General features: G+C 48.7%; 1 protein-coding gene across 3 annotated transcripts in view; it reads right to left on the bottom strand.

Moving 5' to 3' along the window:
- The window catches only part of PLB1 (phospholipase B1), a 130,055-nt gene that overhangs the window by 63,172 nt on the left and 46,819 nt on the right, over positions 1–20,064 (bottom strand). For all 3 annotated transcript variants that reach the window (XM_043917590.1, XM_043917589.1, XM_043917588.1), the window contains 9 exons: positions 19,460–19,522; positions 18,637–18,716; positions 17,620–17,695; positions 16,567–16,671; positions 15,471–15,527; positions 10,456–10,527; positions 9,587–9,661; positions 7,277–7,340; positions 822–880 (listed from right to left, as the gene is read on the bottom strand). In XM_043917590.1, coding sequence (XP_043773525.1) covers positions 822–880; positions 7,277–7,340; positions 9,587–9,661; positions 10,456–10,527; positions 15,471–15,527; positions 16,567–16,671; positions 17,620–17,695; positions 18,637–18,716; positions 19,460–19,522 — 651 coding nt within the window. The remainder of the gene's footprint in view (positions 1–821; positions 881–7,276; positions 7,341–9,586; positions 9,662–10,455; positions 10,528–15,470; positions 15,528–16,566; positions 16,672–17,619; positions 17,696–18,636; positions 18,717–19,459; positions 19,523–20,064) is intronic.

Here is a 20,064-nt window from a genome sequence, read left to right as displayed (position 1 = left end):
CTTTGACTCAGCCAGCTTCACCTTCTTTGTTAGTTTAAGTTTGAGGAGAGATATACGTCACAGGATTTTGTTGAGTATACTGAGTGAGATCATATCAATGTGAACAAGCCACAGACATGAAAGGTGTCAGCTGGTAGTTGGATGGGAAAATTCAGCTGGAGGCCCTTGACCTTACTGACCCAGGGAACAGAAGCTGGACTCCTCTGTAATGAGTTGCTGTGGACCAGAAGCAGGGACCCCCACCTCCCACCCCAGCTCTCTAAGGACTTGATTCTGCTTATTCTGGATCACTCTTTGTGGGGACTGGGAGGTTACCACGGGTCAGTTGCAGACACAGGCTGGGTCATCTTTAGTATTTCCATCTCTTCCACTGACCCTGGCTTTTCACCCCCTCCATTAGTACTGGTTCCTGTTGCATCATCACATGGCCCTTGGCATGGTCCCTTAGCTTTCCTACATGGACAGAGCAGAGCATCTGGTATTTGAAGGGGCCCTACACTGTGGGTAGGAGACCTCATACTGTTCCACCCCACCACCGACAGGCTGTGTGGTCTGGGCTAGGTCACTTCTATCTCAGGGGCTCCCTCTGGGCCCCCCACTTCCTGCTCTCTCTTTCAATCCAATGTTAGGAGAAGAAAGATGAGGCTAGAATGGCAGTGGAAAACTCGCCAGTAGGGAATGCTGGATTTCAGGGTGGGTAGGAAGGTGGAGAGGGACTGAGGTTGCACGGATGATGGCAGCTCTACGGGCTCGAAGTGAGATTCTCCTGTTAACCAAGATCTTCTCCTCTCCTGCCCTTCCTTCCTCCATCCATAACTCACCGTGAGTGAGTCGCCCAGGGCTCCGATGACCTTGATGTCAGCCAACTTAAGCCTGTGAACTGAATGCAAAGATGAACAGGAGATCAGCTTCCTGTCTCCTCTGAATCAGGGGAGAATGTTCTAGGAAGACTGACACAAAGTAGGGAAATTCCATTTGGACAAAGATACTGAAAGCCCATCCTTGTCCTAAAGCCCAGCAGTAGCAGCTGTGGAGCCTGACTGCCAGTCTCCTCCTTGGGGCGCCTGGGCACAGCGCTGGGGAGCTGGAAGGTGGCCTCACTTTCAGAGGGGCATCTGCTGGTGTTGGGTGAACCTGATGCCACAGGCGGGCAGTTATCCTCAGGGCATAAACAGTCCCTGATGACCTGATCTGGGAGTGAGGAGGGGGTTGTGGTGGAGGTGAAACCTATACTTCATCTATGCTAGGAGCTGTTGATATTTGGGATAAAATATATTTTATTTTATATTTATATTTCATTAGAAAAAATTCAGCTCAGTTTTTCTGAAGTGAAAAGGGAAATGCCTTTATACTATTGACAATTTTTTAAAAAATCAAGGTGAAATTACATGACATAAAATTAACCACTTTAAAGTCAACAATTCCGTGGCCTTTAGTACATTCCCAGTGCTATGCAACCATGACCTCTATCTAGTTCCAAAACATTTTCATCACCTCCGAGGGAGACCTGTACCCACTAAGCCAGTCACTCTTCCCTCCCTCCAGCCTGTGACAGCCACTGTCTGCTTTCTGCCTATGGATTTACCTGTTCTGGATATTTCATATAAATGGAATCATACAAAATGCGACCTGTGTGTCTGGCTCTCTTCACTTGGCATGATGTTTTCAAGGCTCCCCATGTTGTAGCAGGTGCAATTACCCCATTCTTTCTTATGGCTAATATCCTATTGTGTGGGTATACCACCTTTCGTCTATTCATTCGTCAAATCACAAGCTCACCTCCTACTCCCCCTTATATCTCCCACCTCCCTGGAGTACCTCCTCCCGTAGTCACCCCGACTTTGACACAGCTCCATCTATCCTCAGATGTGCCTACCATGGTCTCTAGCTATGTGATGTTGCACTAACTGGTCAATTACCTTTCAGCCTTGGAAGAAGTCTAATGTAGCATTTATACCAGGGAGTGGCCCACTACTCCAACAGGGAAAGAAACCTTTCATTTCAGTGAGCCACTGCTTAAGGTAAAGAAACTAAAATCTATCTTCCAGGAGGTTCTCTCAACAGCCCTTCTTTACCAAGTCACTCTATGATGAGGGCGGTGAAACACAGAGAAAAAGATGCTTTCGACACCACCTGACTACCTAGACTCTACTTCACTCATCAGCATGTGGTATGATCACATCTGCATGGGAAGCTGCGTTCACACTCAGCAGAAACAATATTCAAAGCAATCTCCAGGTCTCGCTCCCTCCATGGAGACATCTTGTCTACCTGATTTCTATGCTGTCCGCCTATGGGAAACTGTTGCTCCCACTGAGAATTTGCTCTCATTGGAAGAGTAAAAGTCCCTGCTTCTTTCCTATGACAGCATGCAAACTAAAACATGCATAGCTGTGAATGTGTGTATGCAAAATATAGAGATTAGTGGTCTTCAAATTTGAGCATGCATCAGAATCATCTGAAGAGCTTGTTAAAACACAGATGGCTGGTCCTCACCCTCAGAGTTTCTGATTTAGTAGGTCTGGGGTGGGCCCAAGGCTCTGTGGTTAGAAGAACAATATCAAATCACAAAGCCAGCTGCAGACATTAGCACACATCCACGGGGCTGAGCCTGAGAACTCTGAAATGACCTCTTCTCAAAGAAATCAGGCTCTGGGTAAAAAAGGCAACAAAATGAAAAATAAGACCTCTTCTCCTCAACTCTAGAGGGTTTATTTTAGCTTCTGATGATGATGGCCAATCACCGTATTCTTGTTGCCATAATGTGTAATACAGTGAATTCTGGGAACACTAACTAGTGTGCAAAGGTTAGGGGAAATCTTTGGGGCTGGTAAAATGTTGAGGAGATGAGAGATTTGCTTTGAAAGCACATTACAGTATTATAAAGGGGTGGCTGAAGCTGGCCATTTCTGCCTCAAATGTAGCAGGCAGAAAGGAAACACACACATACATGTATGCTCATGTATGTCCACATTTGTGTGTGTGCATACATGTATATAGCTTGATATGTATATTGGAAGGGGTGGCTTCCTGTTGGTCACTCTGTAAGAAATGACCTGTAAGAGATAATAAACCAAAAGAACCAAATAGAGATGGAAGAAGTTTGACTCATCTGGGATCTTATTAAAATAGAACCCCACACACATTTCATTGGTTTGTTATTCCAGAAACCTCGATTTGAGTTTTGTTAATATCATCATATATCATAAAGACACAGCCTGGAACCACAGCAAAGCACTTTAGCAATTGCTCTCCTTAGGGAGAGAACTCTGCAGAGATAAGATTAAATTTGTGTGGGCTGATTAGCCTAAACATTATCTGGTACAGATTGTCCATCACCTCAAAAGAAGTTGATAAACATATTGTTAACTCATCAAAATTTTTACAGAAGGGGCCTCTTATCAGAAGGCCATCTAAACTATGATAAAAGATCACGAATTACCAGAAAATGGTTGACTAGAGTACAGAATGGGGAAACTGCCCACTGGACACAAAAAGGAATGGCAGGGAGAAGCTTTGACGTTTGGGAGTTCTTAAACTACCTGGGGCCATAATCTGAAAAACCAACTTTCTCTCAATTGTCAGCTAGAGCTGCCCAACCCTTTGCTCTCATGTTTTAGGGACTTAAATAAGGACTTTTGCAGTGGTGGTAAACTGCTGGCCCAGCTTAGTCTGTGTTTCTGTCTTTGAAGTGCTTTGGCATGAGTTTATATAAGAAAAATGTGACTGGCACATAGGAGCTCAAGAAATGTGTTCAGCTGAATTAAAGGCTAAGGAAGAGGCTCTGTATCAGAGACTTTACAGTTCTCAAAGCTCTAAATGATAGAAACTGCAGGGAAGGGAAATACATTCATCCAAGTGTCTTGGGGTGAGTTTGAACTTGTTCAGTAGGTGGGTCCTGCCAAGGGGACAAAGTGAAGTCGCTCAGTCGTGTCCGACTCTTTGCTATCCTGTGGACTGTAGCCCCCAGGCTCCTCTGTCCATGGAATGTTCCAGGCAAGAATACTGGAGTGGGTTGCCATTTCCTTCTCCAGGGGATCTCCCCAGGGATCGAACCCAGGTCTCCCGCATTGCAGGCAGATGCTTTAACCTCTGTGCCACCAGGGGACAGGCAGGCTGTTATTTCTTGTGGGGCATCATGACTTCCTAGTCACAGACTAGTTAGGTCCCGAGACTCAGGAGCATGTGGTGATTCTAGAAAGAGCTTCAGGATATACACTGGATAGGATGTACACTGGACAGCTCGCCACGGACTCACAATGAAGCGAAGCCCCTGGTGGTCACAGTGCTGTAACCTGGGCATTTTCAATATCAGCGTTGGAATCACTCATTTTAAATAAATGACATCAGGGACTTAGAAATGAGTTGTTCTAATTTATACTATTGGTGACAGAGGCATAGAATTAACTTTGTTCTATTTTCAAATGCTATGAATTTTCCCCCTTTGCATGGAATTAGCAGCTTGACTTCAAGATAGCCAGCTTCAATAGACAGCCAGTGCCCTCTCTGGCTCCTTATTGCCAGTATTCTGTTTACAAAATGCTATTCCTTTTCCCACTGGGAAAACCTTAAGTCATCCTCAAGGCCCATTGTATTTTTTTTTTTTAACTTATTCCACTGATCTTATGGACAGGGCCATGAAGTAATACAAAATGATGTAAGTACTTATGAAGTTATAAAGCCCACAGGAGGTAGCATTCAATACATTTTATGTGTGCACTGAAAACCATAGGGGCGCGAAGAGTCAGACATTACTGAGCATGAACACAAGCCACAGTCCACTGACCAGAAGGAAAAAACTAGAAGTGTGCATGCATGCATTCACTTATTCATGCTACCAAATAGCAAGTGGCAATAAAAATTACTTACATCAGCTCTACATATCTCATCCCAAACCCCACAGATCAGCGGAAGAGGTTCATCACCTACGGGCTCCGGATGGAGTGATGTGAGGCACCCGGGCGGCCAGGGGCTGTGGCCTGTTGATGAAGGCAGTATCTTATTTTGAAATTACCACTTGTTCATTAGCTGGGTGTATTGGTGGATTGGTTTGAGAGAGACATTAGAAAAGGGGACTACAAAGGTTTTTGAAAATAACTCTGAAGGTAAAACAGTTATTTGATAAGATAGTCTCAGTGAAAAATTGTCTTAATGGAAGGCACTTTGGTGCAATGGGTTTTTAGGATCTTTTTCAACCCTGGGAATTTTTGATTTGTTGAAGTAGAAATACTCTGCAATAAAGATAAGTTCAACAAGCATTTATCAGGCTCCCACTATGTGCCGAGTCACTGGCGATGTAAAGATAGATGATCTGCTCTTGTAAGTACGTATCAGATGCCTTCATCTCAATTAGAAATTGTAAACATGAGTCTCCAGAAGGGTGAATGACCTCACCAAAAATGTGACAATTATCAAGGGTGATAATGGTGTGACCCAGTGCTAAGTCTTTCTCCTGCCCTAACAGCCACAAGTATGATTAAAATGTCCAATCAGATATCAAGTGCAGTAATGAAATGTGTTTTTCATTTTTGTCCAGTTAGCTGTGGCCATTTTTCAAAATGACGCATTTTAGGGGGGGTACTCAGAGGGGCCAACCCAGCATTAGCCCATGAGTACTGCCCCCCAGGTGGACAGTGCCAGTGTTTTGTTCCCAGGCCTACTTGGTTAGATCAAGGATGCCTGTATCTGTCCATCTGCTTATCCAAACAACTATCATCAGAGCATCTCATATCTCAAGGTCTCGAGATTTCTTGTGCTTACATCTTCAAGTGCCAATAAATAGGACCATCTCCAGGGTCAGGGGATAAAGGAGAGGTTCCTGTTTCATTTGGCTTTCAGATGTCCAGATACGCTCTAATGGATTGCTTGCTTTTCACTGTTGTGATAGGAACATAATCTGGACAGATTGCAAAATCTTTACAGATTATCCCTTTAGAATGATAAGATTAAAAGAGGATAGATATCATTTCACTGTAGAGAATATGGCTATTAAAACAAACACCACCCTCCCTCTCCTTGTACAAACACACATATGTATACACACATATATGTATAGACACGTGTGTATACATATATGTATAGACACATACACACATATGTAATATACATATACATCTTTGAGCTTTTGCTACTGGAGCGCATACATATGAAGCTAATAATTTGTTTCTGTTACTAAAATTCTTCTAACAAACTAACCAACAGAAAGAGGTTGTCACTAATATGGGGAAAAAGCATTAAGACGCTGTGTGTGCAAGACTTTTATCACCTATTCCATTCTCCTGCAACTTAGTCAAGAGCCAGTTACATACTGAAGTGTTCCATGAGAAGATTTTTAACTTACTTGCCAGTCACTTGGCTTGATTAGAGTGTGTACAGCTAAGACAGGCATGAAGGGCAAGCTGACACTTATTTGTTCTACTAACACTCAGCAAAAGGAGACAACCTGACCACAAAGATTTGCATACCGTGACATCTCCAAACTTTGCTTTCTATCCTGGAAGGCACGTAGGAGGCATTCAACAATCATCTAATAGACGAGTGAACAAGGGAACGAATCAATGAACACACGAGTCACTCCCCAGGACGCACGCGAACCCACTGCACAGTTGCAGAGATGCTCCTAGGCTGAGGTTCTGAGTCATGTGGGCCACCACATCCCCCCTACCTGGGACCTTCCACGGTCCTGTGCACACAGCTATCACCCCCAGGCTGACTCATTTGGAGGAAAAGGTTCAGCCCTTAGGCAGCCCCTCTTAGGAAAGGTCTCTGCCTAGAACGTTCCGTGAGTCTCACTTTCATTACCCAGCAACAGTTATTTTGAAAATACCAAGAAGTAGTGAAAATGGCACGTGTGTAAGATTGTGCTTTCCTGTGCTGTGTGGTGTTTGAGTATACCCTGATACGGCTCTACTCAGAGTGTGGGCTTTTTGCTTCCTGCTTAAAGGTGGTTCTGCTTTTCACAGAACAAATCTGCCTCATCGAGGCTTCCCAGCGGCGACAATGACATCAGCTCACTCACCCGACACTGGGCCTTTTGCGAGCATGGCCTAGCACACAGTTAATGCTCAATAAATGCTTTCTGATAATGTTATCACATTTTTGTTAAAGAATAATCAAATACAGGCATGAACTTACAAGTACACAGACAGAACTGGATGGCCTTGAAAACCTCTCAGGTATATCTCAGATTGTGGGGGTTGACATCCTAAGGCTGCTCTTACTGTGATGAGTTTAGACCTCACGTGAGCTTACAAATCACTGGACTTAAGCTGTGTACCTGAAGTGGGAACCGTGTCAGAGGGATCCTTGTCAGAGCACCTGATTTCCGCTCCATCTCTCACCTGAAAGGAGATACGTGGAGAAATAATAAGAAATGGTTCTTGCCACGTAAGAAACTGGGTGAGAAATGTGCCTCTACTGGGGAGATACCACTTAATACAGAAACCTGGGCATCTTTTAGGAGTTGTCCCTCTCTTTCAACACTCACACCGAGTGTCCACAAAACCCCTTCCAGCTGCTCCCAGGCCTGCCCCTCTTCTCTAGTCCCTCAGCCCTCAGCCTAATTTCAGGCTTCATCACTTCTTTCTAAAATATGGCTGTATTCTTCAGCATCATTGCTGCTGGCCTGTGGGCTTCCTCCTTAGCTTTCTGAATCCATTCAGAGGACTCTTTTTCTCTCAACATAAAAATCACTCCTTTGCCCAAATTCTCAGTGAAAGCAGGAATTTTTGTCTGTTTTGATTATTGTGTTTCCAGAGCCTATAACACTGCGTAGTAGAAGCTCAGTAAATGCTTGTTGGTTAAATAAGCATGTTTCTACTCTGTCCTAACAGCAGTATAAAGTCCATCGTCCTTGGCATGGCCTAGGAGGCCCTTGACATTCCAAACCATCTGCCTAGCTCTCTGTCCCCTCCATGTCTTTGCTCAAACACCTACCTCTGCTCTTTCTTTCCTCTTCCCTCTCCCTGTCCCCCTCCCTCCCACCTACCTGGCTGCACCTTAGTCACCCCCAAGGCTGAGGTCCTGGGAACCCTTGGGGAAGCCTTCTTGACTCCCTCCTATCGATCATGTGCTCTGAGCTGAGTTCTCAGAATACCCATGGAAACCCCGCTGCACTTGGTACATTGTGCTGCCTCTGCTGGCCGACCCCGCTAGATTATTTGTATTTTCATCTCCTATGCCTGGTCTCCATCCACCTACTCATTTAGTTTCTCATCTAACAGTGACGAGATACCTGCCCTGAGCCCCTGCCCTCACGAAGCCTGCATCCTAGTGGTACACAGCTGGTATTCAGTAAGTTTATCCTGAAGGGCTGTATTGCTCCCTCTTATATAAAACTCGTGGCCCAGTAGATACTGTTAAATGTGCATTATACTTTATAAATTTTTACCATTTAATACTTCTATGAGGTAGGATGATGACTCTCATCATTTCTCAGATTTGAAAAACCAAGGCACAGAGATGTTAAGTACTTTGCCTGCTGACACAGAGCCAGTGATAGGAAGAGCCTAGATTTGAACCCAGAGCACACTTGCTCAACTCACTGAGCCGTATTGCCTCTTAGATATATCCTTTTTGCTGTGATGTTAGTGAGAAAGTGTGGGATGAGTTGATAAATCAAGTCTTTCACACTGTTCTCTCTCGGGTTTTGCGATGCAGGCCCTGTCCATCAGCTTTGTCTTCACCACCCAGAGCAAACTGCACCCTCTTTTATCCAGTAGGGAGGCAGGGGTGGTCCTAGGACTGAATTCATCTCAACCCACATTGGTCCCTGGTCCTCTGAGGAGGAGGATGACAACCTTCAAGTGTTTCTTGTGTCCTCAGAGGACTGTGGAGTGCCCTATCTAATCTCGACAGGAAGTATTAGAAAAAGACACATGAGATAAGTCATAAGGGAGACGTGAGTGAGTGTGAGGCGGCCCCTAAGGGGTCCTCAGCTGATGGCTGAGGACTTCCACGTTGACTGCTTTCAGATTTCACCCTGTTTCTCTGTCTTGTCTTGACTTTCTCTTCAGATTAAGGGCTGGGATGAGTTTAAAAGGACTTGTCAGAGATTTGAGGAGGGCCTGAAGATTTTTAGGGCTTCCCAGGTGGTGCTAGGGGTAAAGGGCCTGCCTGCCAATGCATGAGACATAAGAGACGTGGGTTCGATCCATGGATTGGGAAAATCCCCTGGAGGAGGAAATGGCAGCCCACTCCTGTATTCTTGCCTAGGAAATCCCATGGACAGAGCAGCCTGGTGGCCTATGGTCCATAGGGTCGCGAAGAGTCGGACATGACTGAGCATAATCATAAACAAAGATTCTTGCCTCACGTCAAAATAGACAGGGAGCAGACAGCACTGAGCCCCCAGCATATCCAGTGAAGCCATGGGATGTTGGTTGCCAAGATCATTCTAAAGATGGAGTTGGAGGGCAGCCCTGCTTCAAGCACCTAGTGGACACCCACACACGTGTTCCTTCATCCTCTCCAGCCTGCCCCCGGGGGTCCAGGACTTAAAGAAATCCTTGGAAGCTTCCGAAGACTCATCAAGTGGCTACCCCTGGTTCATTTGCATGTTTGTCAATCACAGAACACCTCTCCGTACCTCAGTCTTCACCTGGGGCTTTAGCATCCTGGGCAGATAGTTGCTGTTCCTGTAGGTGAACAGATAGGGATTCTCCTGCAGAGAAAGATAATGTATTGTAACCATGATCCAGGAATCCATATCCTTGAATCATCAGGTCTTATCATCCAGCAATGCCTTTGGCCAATTTGAAACATTCATACCATCCTTGAAATGATGAGAAAACCATTCTCTGGCTTTTCTTCTCTGTACTGCCCACTAGTTCCCTGCAGGAGTTCATTAACACTTTGAAATTTCCCATTTGCCACAGTCAGCATCTCTTGCTCTCTACCTGAGGTTCATGCCACAAGGCGCAGTAGGTATATTTCCATGAAAAGAGAACTTAAAGTTTCCTGAGAGCCAAGGCCAAGAGAAAATAGGATGAACTGCATAGTTCTTATAGCCCAGTAACAAAAAACTTACCAGTTCATCAAGAAAGCCAAAAATTTGACCAGCATTAAGTGATAAGAGGAATTCTACTCATTTATGTCGTCGTTTTCACAATTAATTTATTCATCAACATTAATTCTACACCTACTATATACTAGGCACATATTTAAGACACCCTTCTTGGCATTTGGGGCCAGGTAAGCTGAGGCTTTGTTCCTATGCCCTGCATAGGTATGGAAGGGGCCTGAGTTCTATTAAAACAGTTCTCCTGACCCACAGGTATAAACCTTAGGTATGCCCAGGCCCAGAAGAACAGACCCATGACTCTAATGGGACTAATGTCTCATCCAGGTAAGACCCACTTTCATAGCAAAGCCCACTTCTTTGTGACCCACCATTCTTCCCAACTCAGTAGGAGATTCCCCCCGCCCCCACCTCCGTCCCCTCCAGTCCTTGCCTACCTGGGAGGGACATTTCAGAGGCCTTCTCTCTTTTGCACTGAATGGTTCATCTTTCTGTCCTGCTGGTTGCATCTGGAATAGAAGGTAATATTTAGAACAGCAAAGTCTTACACAGGTGGCAGCGTCCTAGGGTACCACTGAGAGAGGCTCATTCGCCCTGTGTTTCTCAGAGTATGACCCTGGATGGGCAGCATCAGCTGGGAACACATTAGAAATGCCAATTCCAGCCCCCAGCCCTGGGGTGGGGCCCAGCTCCCTCTGTTTTATCAAGTCCTCCAGGGATTCTGATGCCGGCTCAAGTTGAATTCCACTGCAGGAGAGGAACCACCAATGCCTAGCCCACTGCTCCTATTACAGAGAAGCTGAACACCAGAGAGAACTGAACACATCTAGTCAAAGCTATGGTTTTTCCAGTAGTCACGTATGGATGTGAGAGTTGAGCCATAAAGAAGGCAGAGCACCAAAGAATCGATGATTTCAAACTGTGATGCTAGAGAAGACTCTTGAGAGTCCCTTCGACAGCAAGGAGATCAAACCATTCAATCTTATCGGAAGGACTGATGCTGAAGCTCCAATACTTTGGCCACCTGATGCGAAGAGCTGACTTATCAGAAAAGACCCTGATGCTGGGAAAGAGTGAGGGAAAGAGGAGAAGGGGGTGACAGAGGATGAGATGGTTGGATGGCATCATCAACTCAGTGGACATGAATCTGAGCAAACTCAGGGAGATAGTGAAGGACAGGGAAGCCTGGCATGCTGCAGTCCATGGGGTCGCAGAGTCAGACATGACTGAGCGACTAAACAAGAACTTGAGTTCCAATGCAGGAGAGGAACCGCCGATTCCCAGCCCACTGTTATGACAGGGAAACTGAACACCAGAGAGACTGGACTGACATGAGGACCTGGGTGTCCAGATCCAATCGAATCCCTCTCATGCAGTTACCGGCTTCCTGACCTTCCAGCAGCCAGTTATTTATTCTGCTTGACTTCCTGTCCCCTGTCCTTGCTGCCCTGCTGCTGCCTGGCTCCCTGATTACGTTTCCCTCTGAGAGGAGAATAGGAATAGGAAGGAAAGGCAAATACATGGTGTAAATCAGCAGGGAATGAATGATACCCTTGGTCACCTGGCAAGCCCCATGTTTCTACCTGGAACACAGAGGCGCGGGGGCATGGGGCGCAGCACGGCCCCATGCTAACAACTAGAGAGAGTGTCTGCATTTCAGGAACAGTGATAGTGGTAACAGCGCTGATAGAGGCAGCTACTTAAATGATAACCGAAGCCTATCTCACAACATAGCAGAAAGTGACATAGCAAAAAGCGTGTGGTGTATCCACAGGGAGAGCAGCGGAAGATCCACTCGGGGAAATTCATTGGAGAAAAGATGAGAAAATGAAGGTGGTTGGAGAATTCAAAGGGGAGAAATTTTAAGCTCCTTCTGTTATTTTAAAATGTTCATTATACATTTGTAAGGGACTTCCCAGGTGGCATGAGTGGCAAAGAACTTGCCTGCCAATGAAGGTAGATGTAAAAGACATGGGTTTGATTCCTGGGTCGGCAAGATCCCTGGGTCGGGAAGATTCTCTGAAAGAGGGTATGGCAACCCACTCCAGTATTCTTGCCTGGAGAATCCCATGGACAGAGAACCTGGCAGACTACAGTCCAAAGGGTCGCAAAGAGTCAGAAACGACTGAAGCAACTTAGAATGCACACACACACATACATACATTTGTAAACACTTAAGAGAAAAACGCAGTGGCTTTGAGAGATCATAGATTTTCTCTTGCCCGCACTTCTACTATTTGGAAACCTCATGTTTGCTGCTGTCACTGCTGCCCCCAGGGGCTGGGGTCCTAGGGCACTTCATCCTGCTACTCCCTTCCCCTCCCAAGGACCCCAATAAGGGACACAAGAGACAGTAGACTATGGGATGGGCCCCTTGTCTGGCTCAGTCATGGGCTCTGCCATCTTGCAAGAGCCTTTTAGACTCCTCAGCAGTATCTTATCCCAGCATCTGTGCCCAGTGAACAGGAAAGAACTTTACCCTTCTTGGGATTGGCTTGTCACCCAAACGGACCAGGTCAGATAAAAGGGTGTAATTAACCTTTTGGCAAAGGAGTGGCAACCTTTTGCTCAGGGGCTGGAGGAAAAACAGGGCTCCTCAGCTCCTTTCAGTTTTATTCTGATGGTGGACACTTCTAAGTAAGGGAGTCCCACCCATAAGGTTCAGGACTGCTCTAAAAGGAAGTGTCTAGTGGGCCTGGCTTTGTGGCCTGATGTCGAACTGGCCTGATTCCTCCAATCTTTCAAGAATTTAATCAATGATAGAATCTGGAAAGAAACATTGAGAAAACCACATCACAATTATTTTAGTCAAATGGATATCACGGAGCCTAATTTTTTTAAGGGCTCCAAAGGAAGATTCATAGGTTTTTCCCAATAAACCCATTTGCATGAATAATCTTATCCTAAATGTCTGTTTATCCATCACCTACATCCTTCCTGCTGCCATTAATTCCCTTTACACCTGCTCTGACCCTCCATCCTCAGGATGGAAAATGACTTGCTCCATCAAAAGGACACTCGTGTGTCCCTCCATCCACCACCCCACGCTGCACACACGCGCACATACTCTGGGGACCCTGATGTGGGTCTTTGCTCTTGGCCTCCTCTCAGTGCTTTCATTGCTTGCATCTCGTGTGCATGGCTTCCCTGCCCCCAAGATGAACTGGAGTGTGGGAGGGGTAGGGGGATGACCTTAGACATGCTGTTGAGATTCCCACTCCACTGGGAGCCATTCCCCAGCCTTCTTGCTCTGCCCTGAGATTCCAACACTAGCATAGGGCTTGGCATAAGGTGGGGGTCCTTGGCCACTGGATCTGGCAACTGACCCCCACAGGTGGGTCTCGTCAAGGCTACTGTTGCATAAGAATTATCAGAAATTACCGGGGAGGCAGGAAGGGCCTGGAATTACATCCCAAACACAAATCCTCCTCTGCTTTGTGTCGGGAGCTCAACTTCCATCTGAGTGGTTCATTCGGCGGGGATGGTGCTAGGTGTGTGGGGTTTTCCTTTACCAACTCTCAGAGCTCACACCCATCCCAAGCTCAGCCAGGGGAGCAGACACTGTGTGGTTCGCCCAGCCAGCCCCACTGCTGTGTCCTGGGGTGAGGCTGAGGAGAGAAGCAATAGAATCCGGGCCCCTGTGGTCACAGCAATTCTGCTGGCGCCTCTCTGCTCCCCAAGCAAGAGGGTGGCCCTCTCTCGGGCCTCTGTGGGTCTGCAAATCTGGGCATGATGGGAGACTCGTGGTCGCCCCATGTCCTTGGGAGGATATAGGAGGGAACCCAGGGGGAAATGCTCCTGTATTTTCCAAGGCCCTCTGAGGCTGGCCAGGAGAGAAAATGGGGCCCAGAAAGACCACGTGATGCACCTCAAGAAACAACCAAAAGCACAGCTGGACCCGAACCTAGGTTTTCTGGCTCGTCACCCGGTGCCCTTTCCTGAAACCCGTTACTACCCTGATTTCTCATAAATTACCCTGGGCCTGCAGGAACTATCTGTGTGTTCTGGCAGCTGTGCTTGCTCTGGGAGTGAGACAGTGGGATAGCCTGTCATTTCACCCTAGAGGAAGAAGGGTATAGGCCTTCCTGGTGACACAATTCTCTCCTAGCGACTCAGCTCCAGGAAGCGTGAGGCCTCTTGCTGTGAAATGGCTGCTGTCTGGGGTGGGCAGCTAACTGCCCACCTAGGAAAGCCGCCTCCACCTCAAAGCCCCTAGGGCACCAACTAGGTCCCAGTCCCTGGTCTTGAATGCGAGACCTTCTATTCCCCTCTGGGCTCCTGGGGAGGAGAGAGGTTTGGCTGAGCTTAAAGCATCAGCTCTCCTCCCCCAGAGAGAGGGTGGGGGACGGCAGCCTGTGCAGGGTGGGTCAGGCTCCTTTCCTCGGCCCTTCACAGGAGATCAGCAGCAAAGTGGATTTCCGGGGGAATATCTCGCCCAGGGGTCAGGCCCACTAACAAGGGTCCTCATCCAAAGAAATCAAATGCCTCTTCTGAAAGCTGGTGTGACTCCATGGACCTGGGCTGCCTGGGCCAGCCCTGCCCTCCCTGTCTCATCGGCTACCACATACCCAACTGCAGCTGCTCATGGACTCAGCACAGCACCCCAGTTGAGGAGACGGAGAGAAAAAATTTTCTAATTCAAGAAAGAAGAAAACCAAGTTTCTGTCTTGGGAATTCTAAAAATAAGACAGCTTGGATGGGGGAAAAAGTAAATGGCAAAATCAGGTCTCTGTCTGGTGTCCTGGAGAGGCTCAGAGTCTTGACAGAACATGCCATCCACTGATGAATCCCAGACAGCCCAGGGGGAAACTTCAGAGTCTGGGGAAAGCCTGTCCCAGTCAGAGGAGGAAGGGTCACTGTGGTGAGTAATAGCCGTGGGCCGGGAGGGAGGGAGCCACACGCTCACCACGTGTCGGCTCAGGGGTTTTGCAGAAAGGGAGCTGAGACCCTAGGTTCACACAGCCTGTGAAAGTTTTGAACCCAGGTCTTTATCACTCTAGAGTCTACGCTCACCCCAGGCACCACCCTGGGCACTGGAAGTCACATGACTGCCCTTAAGTGTGAAGTGAGGGAAACCGGGACCCGTTCGCTACGTGAGCCTGATCCCTAGTGCATGACTCCCAGTGAAGCCTCCCGGACAGACGCCAGGGAAGTGTCCCTGCCTCCAGGAAGAGCAGAACTGAGGCTTTCCAGGGAGCCCTGCTCACTGTCAGGGCTACAGCCCAGCTATGGGAAGAGGAGGGGAAACTCCCAGGGGTCCCAGCTGGGTCATCACTAGGTGTGGGAGGGACCCCTGGTGGCCCAGAATCACCATCATCCTGGAGTCCTCCTTGTTTCTGCAGCCCCTCCGGCAGCAAGTGGGCAGGCTGGGTGCGACGGCAGAGTCCTGCCCCTCCTTCCACAGAACAAACCCCAGGTTATCAGTGCAGCCCCAGGGCCCCCAGCCACTCACCATGCTGTTCCAGAGAGTCAAGCCGAGAGCAGTGGGATCCTGGAATGGCCGCTCCCCCTGAAAGAGAACCAGGTGAAGAAGAGAACCTGTGTGCCCCGAGGGATGGGATAGCCCTGCCACATACTCTCGAAGCTCCCCTGGCAGAGATGGGGGGCCCTGATGTGCCTCGATCCTTCATGCTTCCCCATTAAGAATGGTGGGAACTTAGAGGACTGCTGTCTGGGGTCAGGGCTGGGAGGTGAGGGCCTGGGGGGGGTGGGTTACACACCTGGCTGCTACTCGTCATCGTGTGGTTGTACACACTGAACTAAACAGCAGAAGGAGCAGATGGCTCGGAAGCGATTCAGGTGTGGTCTGAGTAAGGGGGGGATGGGAACTAATATTCCTCCTCCTCCTCTTTCTAAACCATTATTTAAACATCACAGTGACTCCGGGAAACAGAAACCAAGAGCCTGGAGGGAAAACTGCCCCAGATGCTCAGTGCTAAAGCCCCAGAGGCGTCAGAGACCTTGCTGAGCTGAGCCTGCCTGGACCCACCACAGCGCTTGTGGTTGTGGGCCTCCTGGGGTGAGAGGCATTGGTCCAGTGACCTGGGTGAGGAAGCAACTCGAATCACCCTCCCTTGTAAGGATGGGTGTGGAGGAGCCTGCAGAGAGAGGAGTGTGGCGTAGTGCCTGGAAATTCCACCCTGAATAGTCACCATGGCTGAGAGATATGGAGGGCTTCCATACACCAGGCGCTGTTCTAAGTTCCTCACACGTATTTACTCATCCACCCTAAAGGAGGGACTACTAACAATGGCCCTCACATCCCAGGTGAGAAACCAAAGCACAAAGAGTTCAGACAACTTGCCCACGGTCACACAGCCAGCCCACTCCAGAGCTGGAAGCTGTCTGTGTGAAGTCCATGCTCTTTACCTCCGGGCTGCTCTGCCTCTCGGAACCCACGTCACCGGGTTAGCCAGTCCCACGGGGAAATGGGCCCCAGAGCATAAGAGAAAACTGCAGCATTTCCCCTGAGATTGCACGTCCTGGGCTGGGGCTCCTGTGGAGGAGAGGGCAGGGGTGGGAGATGGTGTGGGCCGGGCCTCACTCACTGAGGGTGGTGGCAGGGCTCTCTCGTAGAAGAAAGGCTGGAAGACGACCGCGAAGGACTCCTGCTCGTTGTACTTGCTGGAGGCCAGGAGACGTTCCCAAGTCTCCTGAAGAAAGGAGCACTGTCAAGGCTCAGCCTGCCCCATCCTCCCGTCCTCCTGTCCTCCCAGCAAGGAGCTCCCAGCAACTCCCTCACCCCTGCCCCAGTCAGAATGACCCACCCGTGCTGGTCTGATTTGTATGCTGTTTGGAAGCTCCTCTCATCTCATATTTTGGGGCCCTGTGATTGACTAAATTGGGTTTTCATTCTCCTCTGAAGTGCTAGCATCAGGTAATAGCAGAGTTAGACCTGAAATATATTCTCTGAGAGCTCAAGAAGTATACAGCTGCCCAGCACATAGCTAGGGCCCCCACGCTCTCTTCAAGGGCTGAGTTCTGTGGAGGGATATGCTATGACCCGGTCAGAAACTGTCCCTTTCCGAGTGAGTTAAGTGCCATACAGCTTCACAGGTATAAATTTCTTCTTAGATAAAAATCATCGGGGTAACATGTATCAGTGGGAGCTGTGCTCTGTGCTGTTTGCTGGTGGGGATGAAGGCTTCTGCCGAGCCATCCACACTGTCATGTAAGATGTGTAAGCTAGATACACGTCTTCAGGGGCTATTGTCCCTGACTATAGTCTGGGGTACAAGCCTAATCTGGGCAAACTAGCTCAGCAGCCACAGTATAAGCGGTGATGATGACCAAACGATCTCGGAGTGATCTACAAAGTTCTTCAGCATCTTTAACCGTAGGTACCACCACCACTCTCACACTTCCATCTACTCTCCTCCCACCAACCAGTACTGTAGTCCCCACTTTACATACAGGAAAATCACGTCACCACCCAGAAGTGGCCCAAGAGGAGTTGCTGCCTTCTGTTCCTAACTCTTAGTCCTGACTTCAGCAGGTGGGGTCCCACCTCAGCAAGCTGGCACCCTAATTGTTCCTGGACCTCTGTTCTCATGACCACCCTCCCCTGTGAGCCAACAGCCAGTGTCCCAGAGTGAGCCCACCTGATAAGCCCACTGGGTCACAACGCTGGACAGCCGCGAGGTCTCCCCTGAGCACGTGCAGGGCTGGGCCGTGGGGCTGCAGGTTAAAACAAGCCCGAAGTGAGTGTGGATGCAGTGCTGGGACCATCCAGGCAGCCCCTTGGGGAAAGACGGGGATGCGGGGACTGGGAGCTGCTTAGAGAGCAGGGAAGGGACAAGTTGGGGGTCTCAGAGGGTTCAGGAGAAAGAAGGAAGGAAGGAAAGAAGAAAGGGAGGACAGGAGGGACACACTGGGGAGAAAAAGGGTACATTATAGAGACACTCATCCCTGAATCTCCTGATGCACCGCCTCCCTTCCCCCTCTCCCCCAGAAGCCCACCTCCTCTCCTTCCTTCCCCTACTCTGAGCCCCTCTCCCTTCTTCCTCTTCAAATGCCCCTTTCCTCTCCTTTCCATTGCCACCACTTTCAGCCATCCCTGTCCTGACTTTATCCACATGAACTTCTTTTCTGGGTTCGGTTCAGTCGCTCAGTCGTGTCTGACTCTCTGCGACTCCATGGACTGCAGCACTGTCCATCGCCAAGGACATCACCAAGGATATCTTTTCTGGATACAAGGCCAGAAACCTCAAGATTTGGGTTCAAAAAGTTTAAATTCTCCGAAACGTCTCAGAAATATATGGGGATCAAGTTGTGTGAAAATAAAATCCACTTAGGCTAAATTGTCTCTCCAGTGTCCTGAAGTAACACTTCTTGGCTTCTGGATGTTTTGCTCAAGCTGTTTTTTAAACTCTCAAGTCATTCTGGTGGGGGTAGGGCACCTGGCACCACATCAGTCAGAGTGAGTATTTCATCCTCTAACTCAGGCCCCTCCTGCAGCCCGACTCTGCCCCCACTGGCTGTGTGATCACACACAGGTCCCCTAGACCCTCTCCAGCTCCATCCCTTGGATCAGTTAATGCACATGAAGTGTCTCACACAGTGCCTGGCACGTGGCACCAAGCCGCAAATGCTAGTCCCCCTCCATTTCCCTTTTTTACCTAAGCAGAGTCTTCTGATGCCAGTGTGAACCCCTCAGAGCCTCGGAGAGATCTACCAGGTTCACAAATGCTTTGGGGACCTAGGGGGATACAAAGGAAAAGATGAACAGTTGCAAAGTCAGGGTCACAGCTCCCTGGCCTTTCTGGAACCTTTGGTTTGAGCCTAGTTTGGGATCTGGTTGAGCACGATGGGGCTCTCTTTGTTAAACAGGTAGGCCCTTTGGGAGATGGTTGGTTGGGGTTGGCTCAAAGCTTTTAGCCCTGCCCCTGTGCCATTATCCCCCATGGTGGGCAGGGCGCCTCCCCACCACAGTATGGACAGGGCAGCAAGACCTGGTGGTAATAGGACTGTAGACTCTCTTCTCCCCCCAGAGCTCCCCTGGGGTTTCCAAGACATGCAGTGCTCTCACTGGTCAGTTAGGGGAGCTTTGTGGGTTCTCAAGGCCCCTCCACGCCATCACCACCCTGGATGCAGTCAGAGCCAGTCCTCAGGAAATAGCAGGACACCAAGAGCCCAGGGAAGAACTGGCCTATATCCTTCCTCCTCTCCAGAGGTCCCTCAGAAATATCCTTTGCAAGAGTAAAGAGTTCTATATCCGATCCGTTTTTCATCAAAAGGGCAAGAAATCTGGTTCCTCCAATGCCTTCCCTTTCTCTGGGGTCTTGGTCTCCCTCCTGGAAGTCCGTTTCCCCATCCCAGTGGAGGCCATTTAAAGGAAACCAGAACCCCACCAACCCGCAGAAGGGCAGTTTCTCTTGGCTGCTGCAGGCGCACGTGATGGGGTTCTGGGTGCCTGGGCCCACAGACCTAGGGGAGCCTCACCTCCTGGTGCAGGTAGTCCAGTATCCTAGTCAGCTGGTCCATGCTGCTCGTCACATGTCTTTGCTGTGGAAGGAGAAATGTGCTAAGTGTGGGTGGGGATGAGGGATATGGGCAAAGATGCCCAGGCTCATGCCGGCCTGTCTCTTCCTTTCCCCAGCCACTCCCACCCTCCTCGATGGACCTGATAGTAACAAAGGCCCTGTCTAGATCCCAGTTTCCCACAGACCATTCTCTGACTTCCCCAACCCATCACCCATCAGCAAAAAAGTAAACTTCCTCAAATGAGAAGTTTCATGTCAGGGAAGAGCAAACCCAAGATCAAGGCAATTATAAAGCTGACATGTGGGACAGACCAGACTTACTCCCAGAGGCTGATGGAATCACTTTGACCTGAAGAAAATCAGGTCCATTTAAGAACTCGGAAGGTACTCCAAACTTCTCCATGGCACTCTTAGCAGACCTCTCGCTGCCACATCCGCCCCAAGAAAAGGAGTCCTGTCATTGACTATTTAAAGACACCTCCTACCCACCCAGTTCCTCTCATGTAATGAAAATAAACAAATGAGAGCACCTCAAAACAAAACAAAACAAAACAGCCCCGGTTT

This window comes from Cervus elaphus, chromosome 11 (genome assembly GCF_910594005.1).
Source record: "Cervus elaphus chromosome 11, mCerEla1.1, whole genome shotgun sequence".
NCBI classification, from domain to species: Eukaryota; Metazoa; Chordata; class Mammalia; order Artiodactyla; family Cervidae; genus Cervus; species Cervus elaphus.
Note: the sequence above shows the minus strand (reverse complement) of the source record. Positions and strands in the feature narration are given on the sequence as shown.